Below are 13,433 nucleotides of genomic sequence, written 5' to 3'. Positions count from 1 at the left end.
CACCTAAATACCCGCTGACCTGCTTTCTCTAAGCTCGTCTGTCCAGCTTCCTCGCTGACCAACTTAATAAAAAAGACATTTTGTGGGACAGTTATGTGAACAAAGACAAATAAGCAAGCAGCCTTTATTGGAAACTCTGTGTCCAATCTGTGTGCTGGGAGTTGTGGGAATATTGGAATTGGAAATCAATACGTGTTTGTGTAGTGAATGAGAAGAGGCAACGATTTTCAGCTCTTTTTCTCTCGCTACAGTCACTCACTCCCTCCCATCCGTCTCTCTCTTTCTGAGGTAATCACTGCTTGTTGTGTGCTGGGCTGCCAATCATTTCTCTGGACAAAAAATACTCTGAATGTTTTGAAGCAGAGAGTTTAACCTCACCTTACTTGTTGCTTTCCAAAGCTTTCGAGCACATCTCGTGGTCTTCATCAGCAGATGATTTACGAGCTTAAAGAGCAACTTGACACCCCGTTTTATCTTGAACGCACCACTCCCCCATACAGATGTCGCTGGTTTCATTTGACAGGATTGCCGCCGAGTTACCAGGCTGATGTCGCAGCAGTAAGAGCGGCTAGTGTTGGAAACAACTGGATAAAATCAAAGTGTCTTTATGAACAAAAATATAACAAAATGTTGTAATGAACGCTGGGATCAATAGATAGTATAATAAAGTAACTGTACATGTATTGGATGTTTTGGTAAGTTACTCTTTAAGAATGAATCTTCTATCTCAATTACAGTGTTTTCACTCTGATTTTATCACACTTTATTACACAGCTTCACGTCAGGGCTGCGGCATCGGGGGCTGTCGGGGTTTATTTCACAACAATGCCCGGCTCCCTGTACATTATCGCTTACTTAGTCAACTTTTATTAGGATGAAGCCTCTTGAAAGTGCCAAAAGATGCACTCGCAAGCACAAACGTACAAACGTTGTTGCATTTCTTACCCCAAGAAACCCTTTTCAGTAATTAGTACATCATTAACGCAGTAAATGTATAATAAAATAGATTCTTGAGCAAAGAGCACAGCTTAGGAAGTGAAGGAAAATAGAGAAAAAAGCTAAATGAGTTGATGATTAAATCCTTCAAAGAAATCATTAAATAAACTATATAATATTTGCGCTACAGATAGTATTTTCAAGATCCAATTTTCATCCTTAGATATTAGTAGTATTGATATTTCGAATTTCAATTTTTACAGATTTTTAATATTAAAAATAGTGATATCCAAATTTTGAATCTAATTCCAAACCCTCAGATGCAAATGCTCACACACAACACCTGTCACATGATGTTTTACAGGTGTCCTTTCTTCATAGAGAACGTGTTTGGGTTTGTTAGTAAGCTGCTTTATGGTTTGTTTGTCCAATATTTTGCTTTATGACCAAATACCTGCAAAACGACATTCCCACCAGCCTCAGTTGTACTTTGTGTCAGACTAAACATCACACTTACAATAAACACAGGAAACAGCTGTTCGTTTCCCGTTTACAAGCGACAGTCGACGTTGTTTTTTCCCTAACCTTAACCACAAATTCATTTTTGTAATCATGATAACAAAGCTCCCCAAATTCAGTAGGATTTTCCTAAAAAACAATGTATAAGCTGATTCAAAAATAATCCCTCACAATCATCACTTCTGACCCACTAGAAGTGTGTGATGGTGTCTGTATCTGCAGAGACCCTGCAGCCCTCGGCCTAGATTTGATCATTTTGCTGTGTTTGGGACGCTTCTTCAATCTCTATAAAAATCGTAGCGACCAGGTGCCAGATCACAAGCCTGCATCCAAGAGGAAGCTACGGAAATGGCAAATGCAAATATAGCGACAAAGCTCGTCCCAACACAAGAGTGAATCTGAGGTTAGCTTTCACCCGCTGGCGAGCACCGTAACCGAATTGAGCCGAGGAGGAAGGGCCGCAAGTAACTAATCCTACTCGCTGTGCCTTTAACGAAGTAGCCTTTTCAAATCCCAATGTTTCCATATCTATAACTACAGTCCTTATTTGAACCCAAACCATGATCTTTTTGTTAAACCTGAAAACTCATTTATCTTTCAACAGTGATTTGTAACGCTTTTGTCGTCCTGCTGGTAGGAGAAAAACGCTTTTGTGTCTTTCTAACGGGCATGGATTTGAGACGTATTTTCTTATTTAATTCCGAGGAAGTACCATACCTACAACTTTCCTCTTTTCTCTTAAAGAGATAACTTCTTTTTCACCTCATATCTGTACGTCCAGTATATATCTCCTGAGGCTCCAGACCAACCAGAGTCTCTTGGTACGTGTCCACAGGGGCATTTTTTATAGCGAGGGATCGCCTCGCAGCCCAGCATTGGACGCTTGATGGGCTGCCACTAGACACAAGGCACCTGATTGGACGAATGCTGCTCCCAGCTTTCAACTAGTATCAACTTTCTTCTCTTATATCACGAATATAGTTCACTGAAACGTGTTTCTGAAAACATTTTATGACAGAAGTAAGCCATGCAGTTGCTGAATCTGTCTTTATTTTGGATCCACAACGGTTAGTTTAAAAGTTTCTCGAGAGTTTCCAGAGGCCGCGAGTCGCTTCGGACGCCCAAGATTTACATAAAATAGACCTCAACTTTATGCAAATGAGGAGCGGGCATCGTGACGCAGACGGAGGCTGTGGACATTTACCATCATGGTTTTTCTCAGGTGCTCCTTCCTGTTCACTTCTTAAGTGTCCCCTACAACCAGACCAGCTCTGATCCGTCAGAGTCTCAGGAAGCAGAGCCGAGGCCTGCGACGGCTCAAATCCACCCTGCGTGTTTACAGGACTCTGTGACAACATTTAAAGCCTGAAATTTAGCTCCCTCATGATCAGTTAATCATTGGACCTTATGTCACCGCGGCTGAAATACTGTACGCTTCGGTTCCCGGAGAGTTTTGAAAGGAGGCTTAGTGGTCTCGTTATTAAGTCATGTTGTTTTGTGATTAATTACATCTCTGTGAACCACTTACAGTGTGTGTGTGTGTGTGTGTGTGTGTGTGTGTGCACTTTAAATACAGGACAGAGTGGACCTTGTTTATTCATGTTCTGTGGACAATAGATCAGCTGTGAGCGACAGCAGGTTTTCACATCGATCTCCTTGGAACCAAGACAGCTTGTTAAACTGTGAATCACTGTGTACATTTGCTTATTAAACACAAATGACATTAACAATGGATTAAATGTTCAGTGTATAACCACGGATTGTTGGCGTTGATCGAAGCTGAGCGAGGCAGATCGGCTGGGAGTCTGTAAAGCTGGTTTTCCAGCTCCGGTTGCCCTTCGTGTTCATTATTGATGATGATGATGATGTCAGGTTACTACGTCTACTACTGCTACGGCTACTGTTTGTCACACACTCCAAACAGATCAAATCACACAGACACAGACACACAATATTCGGTTTCACACCAGCTCAAACATTCAAAAACTGCAGCTCCTGCAAACTATTTGTAGCTCTTTGACCTATTTTGTAGGCAACAGACTGCGTTCACACTAAACATACAGTAGGACTCAAGATATTCATATGAGATTAAAGTTGGCAGCATGAGAAGGAGAAAAAGTGTTTTTCCTTCATTCAATAAATCCGTCATGCCTACTCTGCACAGCAAAATGTCCTGAGTATTAGGACACAAAGCTGAAAAAAAAACACAGATGTTCAAAAATCTGGACATTTTCATCACATATCAGCTCAATCTGTCCGTCAGGCTGTGATCGGTGGAGGAGATTTAGTACGAGCGTATCCTCTTTGTATTATCAGAGGATGTGGATGGCTCTGATACCTGCTACCACAAGGTAGTGAGAGAGTAGAATAGGAAGTCTCTTTGGGTAAGAAATTTGTTTTAACGCCACTAATTTCTTTAACGCATTAACGCAACTTGCGATTTTTAGGTTGTAGCGGCTCAGTTTTTAAAGCTAGAGTGAAGATACTGGCATCATATGAAACTAGAAAAACCTAAGGAATCCATTAATACCAATCATATCATACAAGCTTGTTGGGAAGGAGGTTAAATAACGCTCCAAATTTGCACTTAATTTTGGTGAGGAAAAACTGTCATGGCTATTTCCAAGGGGTCCCCTTGACCTCTGACCTCAAGATATGTGAATGAAAAAGGGTTCTCTGGGTACCCACGAGTCTCCCCTTTACAGACATGCCCACTTTATGATAATCACATGCAGTTTGGGGCAAGTCATAGTCAAGTCAGCACACTGACACACTGACAGCCGTTGTTGCCTGTTGGGCTGCAGTTTGCCATGTTATGATTTGAGCATATTTTTGATGCTAAATGCAGTACCTGTGAGTGTTTCTGGACAATATTTGTCATTGTTTTGTGTTGTTAATTGATTTACAATAATAAATATATACATACATTTGCATAAAGCAGCATATTTGCCCACTCCCACGTTGATAAGAGTATTAAATACTTGTCAAATATGCCTTTAAGGTACATTTTGAACAGATAAAAAACGTGCGATGTATTTGCGATTAATTCTGATTAACTATGCACAATCATGTGATTAATCGTGATTGAATATTTTAATCGATTGACAGCCCCACTAATATTGTTTTATCACATCTATTACAGTATATTAGAGTTGCAACTAATGATTATTTACTGTATATTATTGATTAATCTGAGTATTTTTTGTTCATAAGTCCAAAGTGACATCTTCAGACATCTTTTTTTGTTCAAGTCAAAACTCAAAGATATTCAGTTTGCGATGATGTATGACAAAGAAATACAGCAGATCCTCATAATATTTGGCTTCTTTCACTATTTTTGCTTGAAAAATGACTGAAACAATTAATTGATTTACCAAATTAGTTGCTGATTATCTTTCTGTCAATCAACTAACAAAACTATTGTAACCTAAGATCTAATATATAATATATATAATGAATAAACCAACACCAGTTTGATTGATATTCAGTATGATTTTAAGAAAATAAATCAAAATGGGAATATCTGTTTTTGGAAAAGAAAAACGTTTTGGAAAATCTTCATTTCTTTATCTGTGAATGACTTCTTCGCAAGTGAAAGGAATACATCTTTGTTCACATATAATACATAAAACATTATATAATTCCTTATTCGGTGTAATAACAATGCTTCTGGCTCTTTGACCTTTTTTCAAATTGAGTCAAAGAGAAAGGTTACCACTACATATTGGGTTTTAATGAGGTCAGAAGTAAAAGAAAAATATTTGAAAGAAAAGAATTGGTTGGTTTTACAGTTATTATTATTATTATTATTATCATTATTATTATTTTCAACATACAGCAACAACTTTCTGTTTTATTCCAGCGCTCACACCACATATAAAAACATAAAGAAGAGTGAGTGGTTCCTGTGGTTGGTCGGTATATGCTGTTATTTAGGTGTTTTTATCACCGAAGGGAAGCAGCCTCATCAGTACAGTATATATACTGTATATCTGTAAGAGCAAACACTGCTGGCTGCTGGAGGTAACAGGGGAAAGGGCTGCCCACAGGAGATGTGGCCGACTCTCTGCACTCAGCGCAACACGTAATTACTGCTGTCATCTCTGCCAAGACCATCGCAGCTCATTACAAACCAGTGAAGAGCTATTATCAGTAAAAATCCGGCGCTGTAGCGTTAATGAAAGTTAAAGTAACATTGACATTTGCTCACCGAAGCAGAGATGAAGCTGCCAATCAATCTGTCACTAGCTGGAGGTAGCCAGAGGCGGGAAGCAGGGTTACAAAACAGGTGTATGTACAGAAAAACAACAGTAATAGTCTTCTATACAAACAGCTTAACTGTGACAAGAGAAACTTTAACATATCTTTTGGTAAATACGATTAGGGCTGAAATCTACGATTATTTTCATTATCGTTTGAGCTACAAAATTTAGAGAAATTCATTACAATTTAGCCCAGACACCAAAGATATTGAGCGCCTCTCTCTTCATTGTATATGTATTTAAGGGAGAATCGTGCAAACAACAGGAAGAGACGTGTTAACAGAGGAGGATTATGTATTCCACTGCATCATCACCGCATTTGCAAGTGTCAGTTTGGCGGGAAAAATTCACCACCTCTGAAGAGGAGGCAGAAACACAGCACAGATGGGATTTAAAACAAAAGACTCATGCAAGAAACGTGCATCAAGCATAGTCTTATATGCAGTATCACTAAAAAAGCAAATATGCTTTTATTAATGAACACTTGTCTCTTGAACTTGACCATCAATGAACTGTAAAAATCACTTCAGACTGCACAATCTGATATCACGCCAAAGCTTTTAATAGACCCATCTGTCCACCAGATGATAGCGTGTCAGTGTCACATTTTACCTCGATGAGGCGTGAACAATACATACATGTATGAAGGTGCAGTACCAGCAGGGGGCAACTAAACCACTTAGTTAAGTTTAAGAAAAACGTCACAGTTGGGCTTAAAATAAATACGTAAACTAAGTACAATACATACAGACACAAGGTAACAGAAGTACAGAAAACACGTCACAAATGACCCTAAAAAAGAGGTCACCTACGACGTGTAACTTACAAAACAAAACACCGGTCTCCTGGTTGAAAGTCCTCCTCTCCCGCCTGCCGACTGCATGAAAAATGGGATTTTCGTAGGTAAGCTGCACTGTAAATTGCCGTGGAAGTTCAGGTTGGGAATTTGCAGGCAGCACAGAAAACTCCCGGTAACTGCTGGGAATTGACGTTGAGTTTGAATTCCACTGGGTCGAAAATCTGTTTTTTCATGCAGTGGCCATAAGCAGTCTTTCTCACTTTTTATTCTACGTCACTAGCTCTGAGCGTAGCATATTTCCACTTTTACATTGCAGTCAATACAGACTCCATGGTGTACAAATGACACACCTAAAGCAAGAACGGCATTCTTATTGCACGCTTGCGCATTATCGTGACATTCATACGCCTTTTTCATGCGACTGCAACTTTACTTTTCTTTTTGTTTGTTTTGTTTTTTGAGACATTTAATTGAACATTTGGCTGCATTTACCTCAGTATTAACATCCATATCAATGCCATCTCCATGGCAACCTGCTCTCTCTCTCTCTCTCTCTCTTGTAGTGCTGTGTGTATATTTAATGTGGCTTTGATTTTACTTTTATCTACTGTATTACAGAGATTGTGGCTGCAAGCTCAATGAATACAGCAGTGCCATTTTCCTATTAAATATGTCCCAGAGTATAATAAAGAAGAAAATTATCTAATATTCACATCTTAGAAGCTGGAGCATATATATTTTTGGCATTCTTGCCTTAAAATGACTTGAATGATTATCAAAATATAATTTTTCTGTTGATTGACTAACTGACTTCAGCTCCAAAGAGGATTTTTTTTAAGGGTCAAGAACCAGAGGAACCAAAATGACTTTCATGTTGTCCAGGAAGACTGACAACAGTCTGTGTGAAACAACGTTCTTCCTCGGATTAACATTTGAAACACTCTTAAATGCTAAATGTTTTCTAGTTTCACACCATAAATGTTCTTGAGATATAAAGGAAAAGGTTCCTCTTGTCTTCTCACACCTCTGCAAGCACGGAGCTTCCATCCCGCTTATGAAAACCTTTTTCCTGCAAACCAGCTCAGCAGACTAAATAAGGATGACGATAAATAAAAAAAAAAAAGAAGTCATTCTGTCCAAATTTAGAGAAGGAGATTGCATAGTGAGTGGACCGGCTCGTCTGTGCCAACATGGTGAAAAAAGAAGCTGTGAAACTCACCTAGAAATCCAAAAAATATCCAAATCCAAGCCAATCCAAGACCTGTTTACCCTCAGGAATGTTGAGGATGTGATATTAAAACATCGGCATAGTTTCCAGAGTGCTCCTTCTGTTGTTTGGCATACATCAGAAATAAACACATTTCCACTTGGGCTGTCCTCGACTAAAGAAACTCTTAGTTGACTAACACGACGATTTTGGCAACTAATCGACAGATAATCACACAAAAGTACCACTTTAAATCTTGTGTTTACCAGAGATATGCTCATACGTTTCTTAGAGATAAGTCATTCAGCATGAAAAAGCATAAAAAACGACTAATTGACTAAAGAAATCTCATTAGACTGAGACCAAAACGACTGATTAGCCTGGTGGCTCGTGGGGCCAGGATATTAACATCCATCCCTGGAAATGCTTCAAAACTATTTTTATATGATATAGTGTCCGTGTGGTAAAATATAAAAAGAGTGAATCACACAACAGCGCTGTGGGAGCTCTATTATATCTGTATTGATAATGTAACTAACCCTGTTTTATTGAACTGAAGCATCAAAGTGAATCAGCGCTACTGAAAAGGTGGAAATGTTAATTTCCTCAGAAGAGAGAGAAGCATTTTTGTTTTAAGCTCAAAACTCTATGTAGATAGCGTCTGAACAGGGACTTTTATAGAGTTTTACAGTCAGTACTAAGTTGTGTAATACTAATGTTTAATGCATTGCATGGCTTTTTCTTTTTTTTTTTTTATTATTCCATAATTTACAGGAATCAGATGGAAAAACCTCCCACCACATAGTGAACTCTCCAGCCCCTCTCTCTCTCTCTCTCTCTCTGTTGAATGGGCTCCAAATATAGCGCCCGCCTACGTCCAAATCCATTTATTGGTTTAAAAAAACAGCATGGCCAAAGTCATTCATGGCCACAGGATCTGTGTTTGAATACACCACTGGCTGATACTGTACATGACATTGTTTCATGTTTTTCCTTCGTAAATGTTGTTTGATGATCCTGACGAAGGACGTGGGCTGAAATTAATTTGTTTTAATAATACAGTTCCTCTCAAAACTACAGATGTATTCAAGATATGCCCGTATTTTTCAGCCAAACAAAACAGGTATTGAGCCAACAAAATGAAGTGCCTAGCTGGAGAATAATATCTTTTTAACTACACTACCTAAAGGGGGTGTTGAGTGTATTTTTAGACAGTTCCTTGAGTCTGATTATACGGCTGTTCCTCTCAACATGTAGAAACACTTCTTCTCGTTTTGACCTCTTGGCCATCTGTCTTTGTCTTCTCCCAGGATCCCTCGGTGCAGAAGGTGGGCGGAGGCAGAAAGAAGACTGTGTCCTTCAGCAGCATGCCCTCTGAGAAGAAGGTAGATTATTATCCTAGAATTACATGATTAAAAAGAAAACTTCTGTTGTACTTTTCTAATTGTAATCGTTGATTTTTAACGTCCCAGGTGAGCAGTGCAGCAGACTGCTTGGCGTTCATGCAGGGCGGGTGTGAGCTAAAGAAGATCCGGCCCAACTCCAGGGTTTACTGTCGTTTCTACACGCTGGACGCCGACCTCAGCTGCCTACGCTGGGAGCCGTCTAAGAAGGACGGGGACCGGGCTCGGCTGGACGTCTCCAGCGTCCGAGAGGTTCGCACCGGGAAGAGCACCGAGACGTTCATCCACAACGGCCCTCTCTCTGAACACCTGGCTGAGGAAGCGGCCTTCTCCATCATACATGGGGACGACTACCAGGTACAATGTTGTTTCATCCTTAAAGATCCTGTTAGCGTTCCCATGCATCCACCCAGTAATCCTTATTCTCTGTCACTCCCTACAGTCTCTGGACTTGGTTGCATTGTCGGCAGATGTGGCCAACATCTGGGTGACGGGCCTTCGCTACCTGCTGGCCCACCCCTCAATCATCGGGGCTGCTGGGGGAGGTTGTGGAGGAGTAGGAGGGCTGGGTGAAGGAGGGGGCTTTGCGGTAGACGGCACCCTGGGAGGGAAGATGAGGAGCGAGTGGCTGGCGGCGGAGTTCGCCCAGGTGGATGAAGACGGCTACGGCATCGTGTCAGAGGATGTGGCCGTCGCCACCATCTGTAAACTCTGCCCCGGTATCAAGGAAGCCAAGGTGAGGGGGCGGGGTCTATAGAATCATAGAAATATAGAAACCTACATGCAGACATGAAAATTAGACTGGTGGCTGATATGAAGCTGTGCATCACAACTTGCCAAAGTGCATTTCTGCATAATTATTTCAACTGTTTGATATTGAAAGCAACAGCTAATTTACTACTTAAGTTGAAGAGGTTGCTCATTTTGATGAACCCACAGAGAATTCCCTCAGCTCTTTATAGTGTTAGCAATTTTACTGTTTTGGTTAACTCTCACCGCTCTCATGGTGTCATTTTTGGCTGCAGCAAGCAAACTATTTTACGCTAAAACCTCTAAAAAAAAGTCACTGTGCACCACCTGCTCAGCAACAAACAGCAGACAGACTCAGTTAGAGACTAGCTGGTGAACATAGTGGAGCATTTAGCAGCTAAAGTGCCAGATATTTCCCAGAGGAGTTGGTGAATATTGGACTTGGATTCATAATGTCACCAAAAACTCCAAATAAATGTTTAATATTACTCTGTGTTGTTTGCTGTTTGCTAACGAGTTTGCCATGTCAACTTAAAATGGGATAATACTGCATGTCAGTTACTGCAGGTTTAAAAACAATTAAAGAGTCTTTATCACTCCTCTTGACATTAAAGAGGCATTTAACGTCAGCATCATACAATATATATCTAGGATGGTATGTAAAGGATGTGTGTCAAGTCAAAAAAAGGACAGAAAATCTTTCTTCCTTCATCTTTCTTTAAAGGTTTTAATGCTGCATATGTCCTCACACAATGAGCACTTGTATATTGGTTGATTTAACAAAGCATACCTGGCTGTATGTTTTAGACACATGAAGCCAAATCACAGATACCCAGCTGTCTCGCACCGACAAAGCTTAAATATAATTCACCTTTTTCTGGTAGAAAGCAAAGGAACACGATGTCATGTGCTGTAAAAACATTTCATCTGAAGTGCAGTTAGACAGAGGTCGGTTACTTCTCTCGCTTTCCTCCTCCTGTATCACCTGCTGCCTGAACAAAGAGACAGAGTTACCCTGGAAACATAGAGAGAGGAGAGACGTCTGTATCGGCTCAGACAGGTGACATGACTGCTGACTACCTGTAAAAACTCAGACACATTTTACTGAGATGATATCAGAGAGGGAGGATTACTGCAGAGAACAAGATGAAACGATAGAGAGGAAGTAGTTGAAAGGAAGAGATGACAGGAGAAATAATTAATACATTGTGTTGTTTAATGGGCCACTTTAATATCCTTATTGAAAGAAGATAAAGTTTAATCAAGCTTCAGTGAATGATTGAGGCATAACGTTGGCTAACTAATTAACTCACTTCATCTCTCGCTCAATAAACTTTCCGTTCTCCTCCTGACTCTCCTCTCTTCTCCCTCTCTCGACAGGTGCGTCTGCGTTTTAAGGAGATCCAGCGCAGCAAGGAGAAGCTGACCTCCCACGTGACGCGTGAGGAGTTCCACGAGGCCTTCTGCGAGCTCTGCACCCGGCCTGACGTCTACTTCTTATTGGTGCAGCTGTCGAAGGACCGCGAGTGTCTGGACCCTCAGGACCTCCGCCTCTTCCTGGAGACGGAGCAGGGTTTGTCTCTGGCGACGACCGAGGGCTGCTGGGAGCTGCTGAGGCGCTGCGAGCCCTCGGCCCAGGGCAAGGAGAGAGGGCTGCTGGGTATGGATGGATTCGCCCGCTACCTGCAATCTCCAGAGTGCCAGCTGCTCGACCCGGAGCACCTGGGGGTTTGTCAGGACATGAACATGCCTCTGTCCCACTACTACATCAGGTGCGTGTGGCGTGTTTGCAAATTGGAGCACCAGTTTTTAGACAGATGATTGCCCTGTTAAAGGGATAGTTAATCCCTTTAATAAATCTCTATACATAGCTGACTATCTCTGAATTAATTCACTTCCTTTTTTTTAATAAAAGCTGCTGTCCGCTCATCTGCCAGATGGTTCTGCTTACTCACCGCGCCCTGCATGCTACCAAAACAAACATTTGAGAAAAAATATGCACATTAAATTGGGCATATTGTGCCAGTATTACATCATACATATGTATTTTTTGAGACAGTACCACACTGCTTTAATTATTTGGACAGTATTCAATTTTTCATTTTGGGCTGAAATGTGTCTTTAAATTTGATTATTAGTTTAGTGATTATTTATAAGTTGTTTATTTTGTGTGTCAGTCTATAATTTGTCCTCTTCTCTGACATTTCATAAGATATTTACAGCTGTCACTAAATGTCATTAATACTATAAAACCTCATCTAGAAGCAGGATATTATTTGGATCAGTGTTGTGAGTAATATGGTGTTGATTTTGTTCCTCAGCACCTCGTACCGCTCCTACCTGCTGGATGACCAGGTCCACGGCAGAGCCGACCTCGGCGGGTTGATCAAGGCGCTGCAGACCGGCTGTCGATGCGTGGAGCTGGGAGTGACTGACGGCCCAGAGGGGGAGCCTCTCCTCGGGGTCGACTATGGGCCAGATATCCCCCGCCACCATCATCACCACCACCATCACCACCACCACCATGCGCCCGTCACTATCCGCTCTGCTCTGGAGGTAGTCAACAAGTACGCCTTCCTGACCTCTCAGTACCCGCTCTTGGTGTACTTGTGCCAGCGTTGCTCTCCCGGCCAGCAGCGTACCATGGCTCAGCATTTAAAGAAAGTGTTTGGCTCCCGTCTTTACACCCCAGAGGCCCTCCATGTCAACCTGGCGGGGCGAGTCACCACCTTACCCTCCCCTGAGCAGCTGAAGGGACGCATCCTATTAGTGGGGAAGAAGCTCCCTCCGGAGCAGAACGGCTCTGATGGGGAGGTATCTGAGGAGGATGAGGAGATAGGAGGAGGGGGGCCTCTGGCAGGACGGCGAATGACCATCCCTGGCGAGGAAGAACTAGGCGTGGTCTTGGTGGTGCCGCCACCCTCTCAACCCAGGAAGCTGCGCCTCCACAAAGATCTGTCCGACCTGGTGGCGATTGCTCGCACGGGCAGCCGCAACTTCTACGCCCAGAGAGCCAGTCACAAACACGCTCAGCAGCAGTCGCCGCCCAGCAGCCCCTCCTCGCCCAGCACGCCGCTGCCTCCTGAGCCGCCTTATTGGACGCTGTGCTCCCTGGGCGAAGGAGAGGCCGGGCGCCTGACCACCGAGAGCCCAGAGGACCTTGTAATGTTCACCAAGCGCATCCTGACCAGGGTACGACCCAGCTCAGTGCGTCTGGACTCCAGTAACCCCAACCCACAGGGATACTGGAAAGGAGGGGTCCAGCTCGTGGCCTTGAACCAGCAGACCCCCGGTGCCATGCTTGACCTTCACAGAGGTCGCTTCTCACAGAACGGAGGGTGTGGTTATGTTCTCCGACCGGCTGTAATGAGGGATGAGGTGTCGTATTTCAGTGCTCACACGCAGGGCTGTGTGCCAGGAGTGCCAGCTCAAACTCTACGGATTAAGGTGAAGACACTATATTCATATTTCTGTTGGGTTTTGTAACATTCAGTTACATTTCCCTGCAATATTCCTTGTTTTTGCACTCAAATATCAACTGAATCATAACATCAACT

The 13,433-nt window shown here is 42.2% G+C and overlaps 1 protein-coding gene across 3 annotated transcripts in view; it reads left to right on the top strand.

The window, feature by feature from the left end:
- Positions 1 to 13,433, top strand: part of plcl1 (phospholipase C like 1) — a 97,958-nt gene that overhangs the window by 61,974 nt on the left and 22,551 nt on the right. For all 3 annotated transcript variants that reach the window (XM_037789370.1, XM_037789371.1, XM_037789372.1), the window contains 5 exons: positions 9,034 to 9,108; positions 9,196 to 9,483; positions 9,569 to 9,862; positions 11,257 to 11,648; positions 12,198 to 13,323. In XM_037789370.1, the coding sequence (XP_037645298.1) occupies positions 9,034 to 9,108; positions 9,196 to 9,483; positions 9,569 to 9,862; positions 11,257 to 11,648; positions 12,198 to 13,323 (2,175 nt within the window). The remainder of the gene's footprint in view (positions 1 to 9,033; positions 9,109 to 9,195; positions 9,484 to 9,568; positions 9,863 to 11,256; positions 11,649 to 12,197; positions 13,324 to 13,433) is intronic.

The sequence above is a fragment of the Sebastes umbrosus genome, chromosome 13 (genome assembly GCF_015220745.1).
Source record: "Sebastes umbrosus isolate fSebUmb1 chromosome 13, fSebUmb1.pri, whole genome shotgun sequence".
Classification (NCBI taxonomy): Eukaryota; Metazoa; Chordata; class Actinopteri; order Perciformes; family Sebastidae; genus Sebastes; species Sebastes umbrosus.
This window is presented reverse-complemented; position numbering and strand designations above follow the sequence as displayed.